This window comes from Balaenoptera borealis (assembly GCF_965194805.1).
Source record: "Balaenoptera borealis genome assembly, chromosome: 1".
Classification (NCBI taxonomy): Eukaryota; Metazoa; Chordata; class Mammalia; order Artiodactyla; family Balaenopteridae; genus Balaenoptera; species Balaenoptera borealis.
The window spans coordinates 18,075,784-18,096,423 of NC_138860.1; the positions used below are offsets into that span (position 1 = coordinate 18,075,784).

General features: G+C 33.4%; 1 protein-coding gene across 1 annotated transcript in view; it reads left to right on the forward strand.

The window, feature by feature from the left end:
* Positions 1-20,279, forward strand: part of LYPLAL1 (lysophospholipase like 1) — a 37,018-nt gene extending 16,739 nt beyond the window's left edge. The window contains exons 3-5 of the mRNA XM_082395434.1: positions 2,496-2,665; positions 11,881-11,996; positions 12,806-20,279. Coding sequence (XP_082251560.1) covers positions 2,496-2,665; positions 11,881-11,996; positions 12,806-13,024 — 505 coding nt within the window. The 3' untranslated portion in view covers positions 13,025-20,279. The remainder of the gene's footprint in view (positions 1-2,495; positions 2,666-11,880; positions 11,997-12,805) is intronic.
* Positions 20,280-20,640: the final 361 nt, after the last annotated feature.

Here is a 20,640-nt window from a genome sequence, read left to right on the forward strand (position 1 = left end):
TCAGACCTTTCTTGTAGAAAGGGGAATTTTTATAGCCTTTGTGGAAGCAACTTTGAAACATCTATTAAGATAAAAATCATACCTCTCAATCCAGTAGTCCTATTTCACAGACTCTGTTCCATAAGAATAAAAGTCCCAGTATGTAAAAACATGTACGTGAATATGTTTGATGCAGAATTGTTCTTAGTGGCTAAAACCTGGGTACCAAATAAATGCCCATTAGTAGGTGAAGGGCAGATTAAATTGTGGAACACGTTTATTATATTATATAGCTATTTAAAAGGATGGGTAAGAGCTATATCAGATGAAAGGATTTCCATGAGGTATTGTTAAAGGAGAAAAGTATGACACACATAAGAAAACCAAATAGGCTTATTTCATTTTTGAAAAGCAAATGCTCTAAAAAATATAATGTAAAGAAACATGTTCTAATGTATGTGCAAAGAAAAACATTCCAGATCATTAACATAGTTTACCTAGTGTGAAGGGCAGGATGTGCAATGGGGTGGGAGAGGAGAGGAGGAATGGAGAGTTGAGCAAAAAAATAAAAAGGACTTAATTGGAAGACATCAAAACAATACACAAACAGACAAAATAGCCTGTATTTGCAAGATTTCATGCATGTGCATAAACTAGGAGAAAATGTTAGGGTTTTATATACTGACTTACAGAGATATTTGTAATACACATTCAAATTTTAGAAAGTACGTTACCAAGTAAAGTTTATAACACGATTATATTTTAGTAAATACGAGGTTCTCTGAAGATGAGTTCTTTTTAAATCTGAATCGGAGCAACTGTCTTGTTTCCAGATTTCTTTCACTTTCTCTGAGAAAGTTTCCAAAATATTTCTGTTGACTTTTAGGCTCCTTAAGTGGATATCCGTTTATTTTAGAGTGTTAAGACCAATACAGAACAACAGTTGTGTAGTTCTCCTATTCCCTTCAGCGCCACCCTTTGGTCCTAACAGTTGGATGTTTCTGATGGTCAGATCTGCACAGACTGCAGAGTTCTTTTGCTACGGTGGTTGAGAGAATGAGAATTGAATAGTTGTAGCTCCTTGGGTTTGTCAGGATTCCACTTGGTTTTTCACTAAAGAAAGTGCAAAGAAGCACATTCAGATCTCAGCTTGTGTCTTTCAGCCCTCCATTTTTTTGTTCTGGCTGTACATTTTATGCTTTTATTTCACTGACTCTGGAGGGTGAGAATATATAGCTAAATTTGAGATGGGGCAAAGTAGTAGAGGTGTTGGTCTAGGAGAAACCCTGCATCTGTGGTCATCACTGGTTTAGATTTCTTTCAAATTATAGTGTATACTTTTGTCACTGTTTGTGTTTTCTGTGGTCTTCTTACTTATAACATAAAACTGTTTTTCGCGGTCACATGAGGAGAAAGCAAGATTTGCTAAGTGAAAAGCTGTATCTTTTATTAAACTTTCCTATTCCTCATCTTTGGAAGACTATTGTTCTCCATGTGTGTCTTATATATCCCCATAAACTTCTGTGTGTTTGCTACAGGAAGCTCTAAGAGTGTTTTCATTCCCTTCATTTACCTTTACCAACATAAGACTTGATACAGGACCCCTTAAACCCATTATAATTGATTAAAACAGAATATTGGAATACCTTGGGATACACACAAACATGTGCATACACACATGTATACTTAAAATAACAGAGTATCCAGAGCAAGATTCAGTAATACTGTAACCACCCCATCTCATACTCAAATGTAAAGCATCTTATAATATCAGTCTTGTTCAACAGGACACCCAGTTCAGGGCATCTTATCACATAAAATGTTTTTAAGTCCAACAAGGCACCCAATTTGAGATCCAAATGATGCAAACAGTGTGGAATATCTGTATGATAAGCACTTCCAAAGATTATTTGTATCCCATTAAACTCTCTCATTTCAAGGTTCCTGAGAAGATTTAAAAATAAAATAGCTCCAACTCTTGATTAACAAAACAAAACAAAACAAAAATACTGAAGACTCCTATTCTAAGGATAATCTGCCTGGATGTGATCAAGAAACATTTAAATTACTAACGTAGCCTTCATACTTATGTGCTACAAACTAACCACCTTTTGAAAAGCATTTTGGTAAATCATATTTTCTACTCTTGAGGTCCTGACTTTTTGCATGGCCAGACATTATTTATTTAGCTGTAAATATTTAAATAATCATTTAAATAGAGTGGAAAAAATAACATGCACACACAATAAATAATTACCCTTTTTTCTTGGGGATTTTCTGGAGAATTTATGAAACTTAAAAGATGGAGAAACTAAGATGATGAACTGGCATTAATAAATGTTAATAGAACCAAGGTAAGTATAGGAGAGTTAAGGCAATCAGCATGGGAATATTTTTAATGTGAATTATTTAACTTTTAAAACTTGGAGGAAATTGTAATTATTCAAAACACTAATTTTTTAGAAATTAAAACATCTATTTTAATTTTTTCTTTTTCTTTTTTTGGTTTTAAACAGGCCATATACTCCTTTGAAAGGAGGATTCTCCAATGTATGGTTTGACAGATTTAAAATATCTAATGACTGCCCAGAACACCTTGAATCAATTGATGTAATGTGTCAGGTGCTTACAGATTTGATTGATGGTGAAGTAAAAAGTGGTATCAAGAAGAACAGGATATTAGTAGGTAAGATCTTTAGATGTTGAGAATTTAAAATTTTTTTTCACTTTTGTTTAATTCTATACATTGAATTTTACTTGGAACATTATTTAGAAGCACTTTGTATATCATTTGACCTATTCACAGTTTTAGATAAACTTTACATATTAAGAATTTTAAGGATAATAGAATTATAAGCAAAAGCTCATGAACCTTTAAATGATTTTCTTTTTAATAATAACATACTTTAAGACTCCCATGGCGGTTAAAATTTTCTTTCTACTTTAATTTTCAATTAAGAGATTATTCATTCCAGTTTTTAAAACATTTTATTTTAATTAGCTTAAATTTTATATGTTTAGACTACTATCGCCATAATTAAGATAAATTAAAGTACGTAGTCAAAATATAACATCAAATTCATGAAAAGTAAACTCTTCGGAGTTAATATTGTAGGAATAAGGTATTCATAAACTTTTGTTAAACATGTCTTTAGCAATCTCTCTTCCCAAGGGGGATATATCATGCCTTTATATAAGCTTTATTCTACTTATACCCCTTTCTTTTTCTGCAATCATAAAATGCATAAACTATTTTATAATACATACAAAAATAAGATAAACTGTATAGAATGTGAATGATACAGGATAGATTTTTGTTAAAGAGTTATTTCCAAGTAACTATTTAATTTATAATGAGGTGTATTTAATGTTGAAATTATAAAGCAAATTAAGGATCTTCATCATGTTCTAAATAACATTAAAATGCACATTGAAATCCTGTGTAGACAGGATTTGGGCAAATTAATAAACTTCCTTTGTGTTTATTGAAGTACTAAACGATTCATTGAGTTGAGAAGCAATATGATATAATGGATGGGATCCATTTTTCTGTCTTGGCTTCAGCATTCACTTTTGTTAGTTAAAAGCAGTGTGCCCTCCAGTGCAGTAACATCACCTTTCTGGGCCTCTGTTTCCTCATCAGTGTTTAACTCTATATTTCTGTGTTTCTGTGTTTAACATCTGTGTCATAGAGATAAATACAGAACATTATGGGAGTACTGGGAAGAGCATAGTGAAGGGGCACCAACTCAGTCTAAGGCATCATGAAACAGTTACAAGATAGAATTCAAAATATGTGAATGTGTAACAGATTCTGTCATTCAATGATTTAGCAAATATTTTCTAAGTTTCTAAGTACTGTGTGTCTGGCAGTAAGTTAGATGCTCAAAGAGACACACAGATAAATAGAACAGGAATGCCACAGTTGCTTACAACCTAGAAGAGGCCATGAGGTACTTAAAATGGTAACTGTAAGGCCAGCTAGCCTTGATGATTGCCCTAAAGCAGTATAACTGACAGCTCTTCAAAGGGAGTGATCCTCTGTATTTATTTTTATTTCTCAGGACCCATCGCAATGCCTAGCACAGAGCTAAACATTTATAATGAGCAGCATGACCTGATCTGTAAATTGATGACTTAAGTAGTTAAGTATCACAGGAATTCAGATGAAAAGAGGTCATAAGTATTTGGGGCTATTAGAGAACAATTTAATAGGAAAGTATCAGAGGCATTTGAGATTTTGAGATGTGCAAATAAATAAAATTTTAACTATTACAGCGCAGAGGTCTAAACATAGAGAGTAATATGAATGGTAAATAGAAGTAAAAAAAAGTAGTGCTTGTTTTTGTCTGTCTGGATGTTAGATGGCTTTAGCAGAAAGTTTGTTGTCTGACTGGAAGACGCCTATTGATCTGATAGCTGGACTAACAGCCTGAAGAGCATAATGGTATAAGTGACCAAAATGGGTCGAATCTAAAGTCCACCACTGCCTAGCTGGTTCATCACTTAATTGCCTACACTGAATTTCTGCTACCTCATCTGCAAAGTGGGAATAATAATACTATAAAAATACTATTTTACTGGAATATGATGTTTGTAAAACAGTTGGCTCATTTTACACTCTCAATAAATACTTTCTGGTTCCCCTTTTATCCTTTATTCTATAGGTAATTGAGGAGAGATGATTAAAGTATGTCTTTGAGTCATATAGTTAGTTAGAACTGTGCTTTAGGAAAATTAATCTGGCAGAAGGGATAAGTGAAGAGATAAAAATTTGGGTATGGGAAAACCAGTTACTGAATTTATGATTATAGGGTAATGAGATCCTGAAGTCATGTAACGACAGTGGGAAAACAAAATATTAGTACTATAAGAAATTGCTTTAAATTAAAGTTATAAAATCTTCATACATAAAAACGTAGAAAATATACTAATCGTACTTCTAATGTATATGTGTTAAAGAACGTATCGCGTTGAATTGTAATTGCTTATCTGCTTGTCTCTTGCCCCATCCCTCCTCCTTGCCCTTCCCTGTATCCATCAGTTACTTCATCTTATTCATCTTTGAAAAGAGGTTATGGATTGTTGTAAGGTCGGAGAGCTGATAAGAATTTTGAATCTAGGTTTACTTCATTTCAAAGCCCATGGTTCTTCCATTTAACTCAACGTTTGTAAAACTCTTAATACATATTGTCAAATTCCTTTCGTGAAAAAACTGTACCAATTGATACTTCTCCCACCTATATTAGAATGTCCATCTTATTATACCTCGCTGAATAATATTGTCTTGAAAAATATTTGCTAAAAATAAGTAAACAAAAGTGGTAATTTATATGCACTTAATTTGTTATTTTGCTTTTAATTCTGTTTATGTTTTGACACAAGAAAGCTATTTTTAGTTGTCCATTTTTTTCCAAATAATTTCTCAGTTTAAGAAGGTATTTCTCCAGAACTTGAATAAATATTCAAATAGGTGTTCTACTGGCTTTTCTATAATTTTTTAAATATTTATTTGATTCATCTGGAATTTGTTTTAGTTTCTTTCTACCATATCATGGAAGGTTTTAATTATTTTCTGAAGTACCAAGAGAACCTTGTTAAAAGATGATCTTATTTATAAAGCAATCAGTAATGTGGTCAATATTTTATCAAAGCTCCACTGAATTTTTAACAAAATTTCATTTTGGAAGGGTTATAAACTATTATATTATAAAATTATAAAATTTGAAATTTATTACAAAATGCGTATAATAGGATATTTATATACACTTATGAATATAAAAAATTGGGAAAGAAAAAAATGCCTTTTTAGAATTTGTGAGATGAGCTTATGAACTTCTATAAAGCCTCTTTCCTAGCTTGAGATATGAAAGAGACGACAGAAGTGCAGATCCAAGGTTGTTTGTCCTTGTTACTTTACTGTTAGTTTTTTAACCAGTCAATGAAAATAAATCTTCAGTTACATTTCTGTAGAGTTAAACAAGTGTGCCAAAATACATGTGATTCTTGACCTTCTTTTATTATGACAAAACATTACTTATACTACCTCCTTTTTCTTTACATGGATTAGCTATTGATGCATAGAGGAAATGGCATTCTAGTCCTATAGGGATTTTCTCTTGTAGTTGTTATTTTTTTTGTCTTATTGATCTAACTGAACTTCTCACTTATTTGAAAACATGGCACATGAAGCAAAATATCATTATGTATTCAGATATTTGTACATGCATTTCCTGAGTTGTGAATATCATAATTGCAAATGCATGAGTGCAACTGACAGCAGTATAACATGGTTAAGAACTTGGGCTCTGGACTCAGACTGCAGGTTTCTAATCATAGATTCACTATTTTGTAGGTATATGAGTTTCCTTAACCTCTGTGTGTGGATGATAATAATAGTACTTATCTTATAGAGGTGTGATAATTCAATTAGTCAATTCATGTGAAATACTTAGAAATGTGCCTGGCAGGTAATGTTGAAGAAATTTTCTTGCTGTTATTAAACACTCTCTATACCACCTTCCCCATGGTCTCTCCAGACAACAGAAAGGCCCTACTGGACCAGTGCTGCCCTGTGGAGACTCAGGGAGCTCATTGTTCCTTCTCTACCAGCTGTTTTCTTTCCTCAGTAGTATACGTGCTGTGCTTCCCTCTTTCTTTTTCATTGCTCATAGATTCTTTAAACAGAAGTTACTGCTTCATATTTTTCTACTGGTTTAATCCTTTTGTCAAGTGTCTATTATAGAACATTTTAAATTAAGTAGAGATTAAGATTTAATTTGATTTAAAATTTAATTTAAATTTAAGATTTAAATGCTATTTATAACATTTTAATGAAGGTGGGATCCAATGGGACGTCAAAGCAAAGTGCATTTGAGATGCTAGACACACATATACAAACAACATAGGTTATTTTAAAAAATTAATTATAAGAGAAAACTAGAAAAATTAGAAGATTAAAAAGGAAAGGAACTTCCCTGGTGGCGCAGTGGTTAAGAATCTGCCTGCCAACGCAGGGGACACGGATTCGAGCCCTGGTCCAGGAAGATCCCACATGCGGCGGAGCAACTAAGCCCGTGCGCCACAACTACTGAGCCTGCGCTCTAGAGCCCGCGAGCCACAACTACTGAGCCCGCATGCCACAACTACCCACACACCTAGAGCCCGTGCTCCGCAACAAGAGAAGCCACCACAATGAGAAGCCTGCACACCGCAACAAAGAGTAGCCCCCACTCGCTGCAACTAAAGGCAGCCCGTGCGCAGCAGTGAAGACCCAACGCAGCCAAAAATAAATAAATACATAAATAATTTTTTTGAAAAAAGGAAAAAATAGAGATAATAGTACAAAATTGTTATCCTTGTTGATTTTGTTTAATATGTGATAAAATTTCAGATTTAATATCACACATTGTGTCCTCATGGAACCCTTTTCTCTGAGATTGTAATTTTAACCAATATAGCTTTGTAAACAAAACTATTCTCTATATTTGAGTAGGTGGCAACCCATTCTTTTTCTGTGGTTTTATTTTGATTAGTGATATTTTATTATATTAAACTTAGTTTAAAAATAATGTTTTTATAGAGTATGATATACCACCTTTTCTAGGTAGTTTACACAGCTTAATCAGGTCGAAAATGAAACTTCTCATACTAAATTTAATTTCCAAATTGTTAATAAAACTTTTTAGTGCTGGAGTACCAAAAATTATCAAAAGCTTGACAGTATAATGAGGGAGATAACAGAAGTAAAGTGTTCTAAAGAACAAGTCAATTTTGGGGGAAGCTAGGAACTGCTTCTTAGAAGAGATAATTTCCAATTGAGTTTTAAAGAATGAGTGAGAATATGACTGGTAAACAAATAGGGAAACACATTCATGAAAGAAAACAAGGGACACATTAAAATCTCTCAGGAACTACTAGTTTGGTATGCGCTTCAACTCCTAGGATTATTGAATTATATACAGAGAATGACATGATCAGATGAGCATTTTAAAAAGATTACACTGACAACACTGTGGAGGCTGGCTGGTCTGAAGTCCGGGGGAATAGGAAGATGGCAAATGCAATAGATCCAGTAGAATGATGAAAGACCAACACGTACAGTGTTTCACGACTTTGGAAACACAAGGGTGAGTAAGATTACACTTAAGAACATTGCAGTCAACTGTGAGTTTAGCTAAGAAAAATCCTTTGTTTTCTTGTTTTCAACAATGGAAATATATTTCTTTCTTAATGGAAAGAATAAACTGGTTAGAAAGGAGGAACTGGGCAAAAGCTTTAAATGTGTTCCTTGGAGACATTCGTGAATCCTTACTATGCATATTAAGACGATCGGATATAAGAAAGTTTATTTATTTTTATATAATAATACCACACATGATTTTACAGAGGGTATGGTAAAAATTAGGGGAAACACAGGCAATAAAATAGTGACTTTTAAATTACTTTCTGAATTTGGCAACATAGCTATTGTTAAAACCTGGATTCAGATTCTGTATTCTGAGAAAATTATTAAGAATATAGTTTAACACTATAATGTGTTTAAATTATACACATTTTTTCATATACAGTATCTTTCTTGACCCTTGTAATAGGTGAAGTAGGAAATTATTATTCTCATTTCAGATAAGAAGAAACTAAAGTTCAAAGAGACTGCTGGCTAAAATAGAGTTGGGACTAGAACCCAGATCCTATGCATTGACTTAGAAACTTTGTACCATAATGAGATTCCTTTTTCTAGCCACTAGGTGGTGATAATTTGTTGTTAAGAGAAAACTGAAGTAATTTAGATTTAACTTTGATCTAGGATGTATAGAACCTGACAAATGATAATGACCAGATTATTGGTATAGTTTTTCATGTTCTCTGATAATATTATCAGAATTTTGAAGCAGGGATAATCAAGTGCTTCTCGAATTACACCTGAATAATTTACATGGATGCTCTACATACCCATTATGATGCTCTAAATACCCATCATGAGGAAAGCGGTTAAGGGAGTAATGGTCTATTAATACAACTGACTATTATGTAACTGTTATGTACTATATACATACATTTAGAAGGCACTTAGTATACTTAGTATGTGTTCAAGGAGTAAAAAAATAATTATGTAATTTTGTAATTCTGTTTAAAGACATTCAAATCAGTATTACATGAAAGTAAGGTATAAAATTGTACATATAGAGTGAGTTTAACTGTTAAAATGAATTTTTAAAAACATGTCAAAATTATATGTGAGTAGTGAGATTTTGGATAAGCCATTTTCTTTATTTTTGTATGGTGGAAATACTTTACGCAGTGGGCATATATTAACATATTAATTTTATAATAAGATTTAAAATTAAAATGAAGGGATAGTTGCAGTTACCAAGATGAAACCTAGCTCCACAATTTCCAGGCTGACTTTCCTGACATTATATAAGTTTCTTTTGAAGCTCTTGGAGGGAAAACCGGAAAATGATAGCATCCTTCTACTTTCTTTTAACATATATATATATATATATCTTAAATAACGTACGTTTCTTCAGCAACAACTATCAGAACTTTTAAGGCTTGGGACTGCTGTTTTAATAGCTTTCCATAGAAGATGATAAATATTTTGTTTACCCTGTCAATTTTATATGAGAGAAAATATACAAATATGGTGGGCATAATTTATATATTCCCAAATTTTTGAGACTTTATCACAGTTCATTCTGAAAAATAATTATATATATAGTGGAAAAATTGTTGAAATTTGGTCGGAGGGTGGATTTTATTCCATTTTAAAAATCCTATTCAATTGACGGTAAACTTGAATTGTAAGTTCCCTGCCTCCCCCCCGCACCCCCCCCCCGCCCCTGGACTTTGTTTTCAGATAGATTAGCTTAGTTTTCCCAGTACAGTTTTTATACATTATTACTGTTTTATTTAATTTAAAGAGTTCATAAAAGCTAGGTTATTATTTTTTTTAACATGTTTTATTCAGCCTGTTAATCTTAAATGTATGTTGAAATGTTAACTCTTGACATTTTAATGCTTCACCAGCGACTATAAATATACATCATAACTATTACCTACAATGAGTTTACTCTTTGGTATTTACTTATTGAACAGTATATTTTATATTGCATTTTAAACACTTAGATGGAAATTGAATTGAAATAACTAGTCTTTTGTGTTAAATTTCCTTCCATTAGAAAAAAATACATAAAGTCCCTTTCACACCGGTGTCTGCAATGTTAAAGGTGACTGTATTGTCAAAGATCGCTGGTGAGGAATTGCAGACTACCTCACGAGATTATAAATGGACAAGGAACTTAGATTGAATCTTAAAATAATGAGTTTTCAACGAGTACATTTTTCTTCATTATAAATTAGGAGAATTGAACATGAGGTTAAATGTCTGCAGGATGCCTTTGTTCATAATGGCATTTCATACGTGGGAAAGTGTTTTCTTTCTTAGTTTTGTTGCTGTTCTTGTTGCTGTTCTTGCTGTGATGCTGGACCCCCCGAGGGGCTCGGAAATCCCATAAAGTGATTAAGTTACCCTAGTCAATAAAAATGCAGTGATGGGGTGGGTGCATTTAATGTGTAAAAATTTTCTCAGTAGGTGTGCTTTTATAATAATTTTTAAATATGTTTTTGCTCACCGGTCTATTTTTATTCACATTTTATCTTTGTATGATTTTTAAAAAATCTTTATCACATTAAAAGATCACATTTAATGCTATTAGCCACATTATTTTTTTTAATGGAACATTAATTTCATTTTGCTCCATTTATGAAATTTAAAGCTTTTTTTCCATCATTGGTGCAGCTTAGATTATCTAGAACTTCATTGTCCCATATGATTACCCCTAGCCACATATATTTAAACTCAAATTTTAACTAGGTAAAATTAAAGTAAACGTTTAATTCCTCAGTCATACTAGTCACATTTAATATGTTACTTAGGTACATTTGGCAAAAAATATAACTCAAGCTCTTGAATTTCTCCAAAGAATAAAAACTGTGTTCCTACAACCTTGTTATCTGTAACATATGGATTTCTTTTAAATCATGAGAAGTCTTTTAACTCTCAGTCATGCTGGGGAATATCACACCGAGTCTCTAAGCTGAAGCTGGGCCATCCTCTCTGCTATGTCACGTCAGGTACCTACCTCCATATTCTGTGTTGTGTCTGTTTTCGCCTTTGAACAGAAGGGTCCAGGTATTTTCATCTGCATATCTCTGGTGACTAGTGTCACTCCAGTGACAGTGTCTGGCACATAAAAGACAATAAAAGTTTGTCAAGTGAATATTTTTTTCCCCAAACTCTTTTTTAAAAGGGCATATGGGTATGTATGTTTGGATTATACCATCACAAGTCAGTTTTCAAAATAATATTATAATACAAAGATGTTTTATCTTTCTCACCAAATTTTTGATCATCCTTCCTAATTCAGGGATCACTAAGCATCTATTATATGGCGAACTCTAGAAATATAATCCTCATGGAGCTTATAGCTTGGCAAGTAAGACAGAAAGGTGCATGTTATTACTTGTAGCCTCAGGTGAGGACTCCTATAAGTATAAACAAAATGTAAGTAGACACTAGAAGTTTAAATAAATAACACTTGTGCTATGACTCATATTTTGAAATATAATAAATATTTTTACTTGATGACCAAGATTTCTTTTTTCAATTCTAGCTCCTTTTATAACAAATTATTTTACCAGTGATGACATAGATAGAACAGTGTTATTTACTCATAGGTTTTTTTCCATGAGATCTAAAGTAGGCTAAATTTCTCTTTAGCATAGTATCTCTTTTAGGTCTCCAAATATTTATGGAAGACTGGCATAGCTCTATCTTGTTCTAAATTGTTGTTGCATATATTCTGCTTTTTCTGATAAGTGAGTTTTTGCTTCTTTTAGGAGGATTTTCTATGGGAGGGTGCATGGCAATGCATTTAGCATACAGAAATCATCAGGATGTGGCAGGAGTATTTGCTCTTTCTAGTTTTCTGAATAAAACATCTGCTGTTTACCAGGTAAGTTCCAGATTTTAAAAACAAAACAGAAAAAAAAAAAAATGAGACATTCACACATTGAAACTAAAACAACATTGATAATTACACAATAACAGTTGATTCACAGAGCATTCCTGGGAACTCAGATTAGTTATATTGGTAAATTCCAGCTGGTCATCCATGTTTAGGAAGTGCCTTGTACAGAGATTATTGTTAAGCAAAGTGTCAAAGAGAAAAGGATAAAAAAAATGTGTATGCTATATATGTATCCTGCATACATATTAAAAATATAGATGATTATAACTAGGTTTGCTTATTATGTCATGAACATAATCAAACCAAAGAATCAGTTACATGGCTGATACCTATTTTGCAGCAATATCCTAATTTATGAGTATGGTATATTATAGTGCTGCAGCCTCGTTACCAGAAGTAGAACCAGCAGGTATGGAAATGAGAACAAGAATGCTGTTTTTTCCTTGATTGTACCTGAGCTCTGTGTTCCTCCCTCTTTCCACTCCACGTGAAGAGGTTTGTCTTCCCAAGACACAAGGTTTCTTCGGGAAATGCTTTGACCATTTTTGAGACAGTCCTCTACGGAGTAAATTCAGGCCACGTACAACTGCAGCTCCAGTGGTGCCAGCAACCAGCTAAGCTCCTGGTCCTGGCCCATCAATATATACCTCAGAGAGCTCTACCACTGCCTCTTTTTCCCCTTTAAATATTGAAGCTTTGGTTAAATTGGAATTTTTCTGCCCCCTCTGATTTCTAAGAATAATGTTCTTAAATGAATTTCTTAAACTTCTCCGTTTTTATGTTCTCTTCTCTAGGCTCTTCAGAAAAGTGATGGTGTCCTTCCTGAATTATTTCAGTGTCATGGTACCGCAGATGAGTTAGTTCTTCATTCTTGGGGTGAAGAGACAAACTCAGTGTTAAAATCTCTAGGAGTGAGCACAAAGTTTCATAGTTTCCCAGGTGTTTACCATGAGTTAAGCAAAGCTGAGCTAGAAAAACTGAAGTCATGGATTCTTACAAAGCTACCAGACTGAATGAGTCAAGATTGATTTGTTAATATATAAGTAATGTCTTTATGAAAAGTGATTTTTACTGCCAAATTCTAATTTGATAAACAATAATTAAAATATTAAAAAGTAGCAACAGTTTACTGACTTATTTATTAGTTATTGAAATGCTTAGCACCATAGAGGGTAGTATAATCTTCTTAATGGTTAACATTAATTTAGGCAAACATCTGTGTATTATTTGTCAGATACATTTTTATAAATATTTGAAGGCCTTATTAAGTAAGTAAATATTGAAATATTAGAAAGTAATTAAACTAGCTTAAATAAAGGCAATGAGAAACCAGGAAAAGCTTTAACATGATATTATTTTATCTTTGTTATCACTTTCTTTAAATTGCCTTTCCAGAGATATTCACGTTCGTGTAGTTTTTGACAGAATAACATTAGTACCCCACATTTATAAAGTAGTTTCCCGTTACCTCACCTGATCATCACAAGAGCTTGATGAAATAGACTGAGTAGTTGTTACTGGTATTTTATAATAGGGATAGAAGGATTGAAGACTTTCCCAAAGCCTCAAGAGTGGAAACTAGAATCCAGACCTTCTGGTCCCAGTGGAGCTCCCTTTCTCTGAGAACAGATTGCTGCTCTGCTCCAGTCCTAGGATTCCGGTTGCTCTTCAGACCCTTGTCAGCACTCAGTATGGCCAGTCTTTTCAATTTTACCCATTCTAGTGGGTAGATAGTGGTAACACTTTGTGGTTTTAATCTGCATTTTCCTAAACTAATGATGTTAAGCAATTTTTATATGCTTATTTGTGATCTGTATAAATTCTGATTATATCTCTATTCAGATCTTTTGCCCATTTTTTTATTAGGGCATTGTAAGAGCTTGCATTGTAAGAGCTGTTTATATATGCTGGATAAAAATCCTTTGTTAGCCAGATGTTTTACCATTTTTTTTTCTTAGTCTGTGGCTTGCCTCATTTTCTTTACAGTGTAATTCAAAGAGCAGAAGTTTTTAATTTGATGACGTCCAGTTTATTCATTTTTTTTCATTTATACTTTATGCTTTTGATGTCATATTTAAGCAATCTTAAGAAATCCTAGGTCACTAAGATTTTGTCTTATATTTTCTTCAACTAATACACTCCCTTAGTGCTATAAATCTTCCCGCAAGTATTATATTAGTAACATCCCACGATTTTTTATATTTTGTGTTTTCATTTTCATTCAGGTCAAATCTTTCTAAATTCCCTTTTGATTTCTTCTTTAACCCTTGGGTTACTTAAAATTGTGTTATTTTGTTTCAGTATATTGGGAATTTTCTAGAGATCTTTGCTATTGATTTCTAAGTTAATTCCATTGTGGGTCAAGAGAGCATACTTTGTATGGCTTGAAACCTTTTAAGTTTATTGTGACTTGTTTTATAGCCCAGAATATGGTCTATCTTGGTAAATGTTATGTGTGCACTGTAGAAAAATGTGTATGATGCTAGTGTTGGGTGGAGTGTTCTCTACATATCAGTCAGATCAAGTTGGTTGATACCCTTGTTCAAGTCTACTATATCCTTGCTGATTTTCTGCCTGCTTGTTTTATAAATTATTGAGAGGGGAATATTGAAAGTTCCAAGTATAACTGAATTTGTTTCACTTTGCCATTCCTTCAGTTTTTGCTTCATGTACTATGAGGCTCCATTATTAGATGCATAAACATGTGGGACTATTATGTTCCCCTGATGAACTGGCCTCTTCTTTATGAAATGATCATCTCTATCCCTGATAGATTTTTTTTGCTCTGAAATACTCATTGTGTGATATTGATATAGTCCTTCCAGCTCCCTTTAGACTAGCATCTTTTTCCATACTTCTCTTTTAACCTATTTGTGTCTTTATCTGTAAAGAGCAATTCCATCAGGCAGAATACAGTTAGGCCTTCCTTTTCTATCCAGCATGGTCATCTCTGCTTTTTAATTGATTATTTAAAACATTTTAATGTGATTGTTGGCATGTTTGGATTTCAAGCTACCATCTTAACTGTTTATTTTCTCTATATTCCATCTCTTCTTCTTTGCTCCCTTATTCCTCTCTTTCTACTCCCCCATTTTTTCTTGGATTATGTGTTTTTTTGCTGGCTTCTTAGTTATGATACTTTGTACTTTTATTTTAATGATTACTTTAGGGTTTATAGCATATAATTTTTATAAAATTTTTTAAATTTTGAAATAATTACAAGCTCACAGGAAGTTTTAGAGATAGTACAGAGGAGTCCCACGTACCCTGCGCCCAATGGTTACATCTTACATAACTATAGTATAATGTCAAAACCAGGAAGCTGACATTGGTACAATGTGTGTGTATAGTTATATGCCATTTTTTCACATGGCTGCATGGATTCATGTATCCACCGCTGCAATCAATATGCAGAACTGTTCCATCACCACAAAGATGCCCATTGTGCTGTCTATAGTCATATCCATCCCTTCCTCTGTCACCATCTAACCCATAACAACCACTGATTTGTACTCCATCTCTATAATTGGACATTTTGAGAATGTTATAGAAGTAGAACTATACAGTATGTGACATTTTGAGATTGACTTTTTTCACTCCATCCAAATTGTTGCAACCATCAATAGTTTACTTCTTTTTATTGCTGAGTAGTGTGTCATGACATGAATGTATTCAATATTATAGTTTGTTAAACTGTTCTCCAATTAAAACACAGTTTTTTTGGCTATTACGAATAAAGCTGCCGTGAACACTCTTGTGTAGATTTTTGTCTAGACGTAATTTTTTTTCTCTCTGGGATAAATACCCAGGAGAGTGATTCCTGGGTTGTATAATAAGTGTATGTTTAAGAAACTACCAGACATTTCCAGAGTAGCTGTGCCATCTTATATTCCTACCAGCAAGGCAGGAGAGAGAATATTCTCTACATCCTCATCAGCATTTTGTAGTATCACTATTTTTTTTTAATTTTAGCTGTTCTAATAGGTATATAATGAAATCTCATTGTGGTCAAAATGTGCATTCCCTAATGGCTAGTGATGTTGAGCCTATTTTCATAAGCTTATTTGCCATCTCTATATCCTATTTGGTAGATGTATTCTTCATGTCTTTTGTCCATGATCAAATTGAATTTTCTTTTTTGTTTGCGTTAACTGTTGAGTTTTGTAAGTTTCTTTTAATATCTTCTAGATGTGAGTCTTTTGTTAGATATATAGTTTTCAAATATTTTTTCACTGTCTGTAGCTTGTCTTTGCAACTTCTTAGGTTCTTTTATGCAAAAGTTCTAAATTTTAATGAAGTCCAGTTTACTGACTTTTTCTTTCATGTATTATGCTTTTGGTGTTAGTGAGTTATTGTGAGTTAATTTTTGTATAAGGTGTGAGATTTAGGTTGACATTCATTTTATTTTTTTTGCCTATAGATACCAAATTGCCCAGCACTATTTGGTGAAAAAACTATCCTTCCTCCATTGAATTATTTTTGTACCTTTATCAAAAATCAGTTGTCTGTTGCTTGTGTGTCTGTTTCTTGTTTATCTGTTCTGTTCCATTGATCTCTGTGTCTGTCCACATAATGTTAATTACTATAGTTATATAATTCTTGAAATCAGGTACAGTTAATTCTTCCTAATTTATTCTGCTTTTCAAAATTGTATTAGCTATTTTACTTCCTTTCCTTTCCATATAAATTTTAAAATACACTTATCTATATCCACCCAAGAAATCTTGCTGGAATTTTGAAAGGAATTGGGCTAAATCTGTATAACAATTTAGAGAGAATTGACATCCTTTCCATATTGAATCTTCCAATTCATGAACATGATATTTTACTCCACTTATTTAGGTCTTCTGTAGTTTCTTTCATCATTTTTTTGTAGCATTTAACACACAAGTTCTGTACATATTTTGTTAGATTTGTACCTGAGTATTTTATTTTTTGAGGAATTATAAATGGTACTGTACTATTAAATACAGTTTCCCTGTGTACATTGCTAGCTTATTGAAATACAATTGTTTTTTGTGTGGGTGTCTTATATCCTATGATCTTGTTTAGCTCAGTTACTAATTCTAGAAGTTTTTCTGTAAATTCCCTGGGATTTTCTACAAAGAAAATATCACTTGCAAATTGGAATCAATTTATTTCTTCCTTTCCAAATGAAGTCCTTGTGTTTCCTTTTCGTTGCTTATTACACTGGCTAGAACTTCCAGCACCATGCTGGATGAGAACAGTGAGAGCAGACATCCTTGTCTTGTTCCCAGCCTTAGGGGGGAAAGCATTCAGTCTTTCATCAGTAAATATGTTAGCTGTAGGGTTTTTTGTAGATGTTCTTTATCAAGTCAATGAAACTCCTCTATATTCCTAGTTTTCTGAGAGTTTTTATCATGAATGGTTGTTGAATTTTGTCAAATGCTTTTTCCACAACAAGGGATAAAATTATGTGGTTTTTCTTCTTTAGCCTGTTAATAATATGTTCTTCTATATCTGATATGTGTTTTAACTCTTGCTGTTTTTAAGAGTTTCTCTTATCACTGATATTGAGCAATTTGATTATGACATATATTGGTATAGTTTTTCGTGTTTCTTATCCCGGGGGTTCCTGCTAATCTTTTTAGGTGGTTCTTTCTGGCCCCAGATAGTTTACTCTGCTGAATACTCCGGGTGGACCATCTCTAGATCTCTGGAGTTCTGTCTCTGTGAAACTTACTCTTCTCTGGTACTCTGTCCTCTCAATTCTAGCCAACATCATCTACTCAGACTCTTAGCTCTGCATGTCAACTCAGGGAGTCCACCAGGCTCTGCATGGATTTTTCCTCTCTGTTCTGCAGTCTGGGAACTCTCTCAAGGCAGTAAGCTAGGGACATTATAAGGCTCACCGTGTTTCCTTTCCTTCTCTCAGTGATCACTATCCTTCATTGCCTGATGTATGCTGCTTTGAAAAACATTGTCTCCAGTATTTTGCCTTTATTTGCTTGTTTTGTTTTTGTTTTTGTTTTCTGGTTGTTTCAGGTTAAAGAATCCATCTAGTCCCTGTTTATTAATTACATTATGTCTGAATGCTAAATTATCCTTTAAAGAGATTTTTTAAAAGTTTTTTAAAGTCTTTTATATTTACCCATATTCTTTCCTTTTCTAATGTTCTTCATTCCTTAATATAGCTTCAGATTTCCATATGGTATCATTTTCCTTCTGCCTGAAATACAGTAACATTTATGACAGACATGTCTGCTGCTGTTAAATTCTTTCAACATTTTTCTATCTGAAAAAGTATTATTTTGTTTTTATTTTTGAGAGCTGTATAGAATTCTAACTTGACAGTGTTTTCTTTCTTTCATTACTTTAAAGATCTTATGCTGTCATCTTCTAGTTTGCATTTTTTCTACTATTGTTCTAATCTTTTATCCTCTGGCTGCTTTTACAATTTTCTCTATTTTTAGTTTTAAGCGATTCGGTTATGATGTGCTTTGGTGTTGTTTTCTCCAGTTTCTTTGTGCTTGGAATTTCTTGAGTTTCTAATCTGTGGATTTATAGTTTTCATGAAATTTAGAGACATTTTGGCCATTGCATTTTCAAATATTTGTTTGCCTATCTCCTGTCCCTTTTTTGTAGGATTTCAATTATACTTATATTAGACTATTTGAAGTTGTTTCACAACTTACTGGTACTTATTTTTTTCTTTTTTGAAATTTGTTTTCACTCTCCATTTTATTTTGGATAGTTTCTATTCCTGTTGTGAATTTCACTGATCTTCTCTTCTGCAGTTATTTGTCATTAATCCCATCTTTTTTATCTCAGATATTGCCTATCTCTAGAAGTTCTTTGTTTTTAATTTCTTGAATTCATATAATTAATATGCTTAGTCTTTTCTCCACCTTCTTGAATATATGGGATATAGTTTTAATAGCAGTTTTAATATCTTTATTTGTTGAGTCTATCATCTCTGTCATTTTTGACTTGTTTCGATTAATTTTTCTTTTTATTAAGGATGAATTTTTTTGCTTCCTTTGTATGCCTAGTGATTTTTTATTGGATTTCAGACATTGTGAGTTCTACATTGTTAAGTGCTAGATCAGTTTGCATTTCTATAAATATTTATGAGCTTTGCCATGGAATGCAATTAAGTTACTTGGAAAGTACTTAGAAGTATTTTGATCCTTTTAGGCTTCCTTTTAAGCTTTCTTAGGTAGTACTAGAGCAGTGTTTGCTCCAGGACTAATTTTGCCCCACCATTCAAGCAACACATGTTTGAGTACTCTAGCTGATACTCACTGGATTGTGAGGTTTTACACTCTGACTAGTGGGAACTCAGATTTTTCCCAGTCCTCTCTGAGCCTCAGTGATCATTCCTTCTGTTCCTTCTAGGTAGTTCATACTTTCCTTACACAAATCTGTTGCTTAGTACTCTGCTGAAGATTTGAGGAGGACCCTCTGAAGATCTCTGGCAGTCTTGCAGCTGTCCAGTACTCTGTCATATGAACTCGAAGCTCCTTGACTTTCTGGACTCCCAGCTCTATCCCCTCCCTCAGCTCCATCTGGGTCTCCATCTCCATGCTGTAGCCTTGAAACTCTTCACACAGTAAGCTGGGCATTTGTAGAGCTCACTGCATTTGCTTCTCCTTCTTAAGGGATGACTCTCTGTACTGCTAGTGCCCAATATCTGAAAATATATATGTGGCCCACCTTTTCAGTTGTTTCAGGTCAAAAAATAAATCTGGTCCCTGTTCCATCTTGGCCATCTTGGTCATAAGCGGAAGTCCCTTCATTCCCCTTTTATTTGAAGCTATAAACTGTAAATTTGAAGAGGGAGGGAAGGAGAAAGAAAGGGTAGGAAGGAGAGAGGAAGAGAGACAGAGACTGAGATTTTAACTAATAAAGTCCAAATCCCCTCAGAGAAGACTCAGTTCGTACAGTGTTTTAATTATCTTAAGCTTTTAATGACCTTCAACTTCTTGACGTTTTAAATGCCCTGGCTTGAATGTACATGGTATCACTCATGTTTAAAGCCCTTATGGCTGCAATTTGCCTTAAGAGTAACATATATACATATCATAGATAAGGGTGTCAGGCTTATACGTGTTGAGTATATACATACTAAATATAAGAGAAAGGAATCCAGATTTTTTTGGTGAATATTTGTCCTATCACTTGATAATTATGTATTCTTGGATAAATCTCAGCTTCTGCTACAGTATACTCTTGTGAAATTGTTGTGTGAGGATCAAGTTGTATAGCATGTGTAAAAGCCTTTAATAAAATGTAAAGTTAAAGAAATTGAAGGTATTACCTGTATTGTTTTGCCAGAAATGGAGGGATGTATGCGTGTAATGGTTATAAATCTTTCTCCACAAACTGATCTATGCATGGAAGATACATCTGAATATTTTATATGATAATCTTCGATCCAATTCTACTCCCCTACCCATTGGGCTGATAGGATATTCAGTCTTAGTTATCATTTGCTGCTTTACCTCATTCCAAATCATGCCAGTCTGGGCCCCCTTGCAAAGGGCAGTATCTTTAGGGGAGGCCCTCCATTATCCAGTGCTCACTCACCTTGAGACACCTATTGTCCATATGCATGTGGTCTCTTAAAGCCAAGTATTTGAGCCTGAAAAGTCATTGCTAAAGCTAG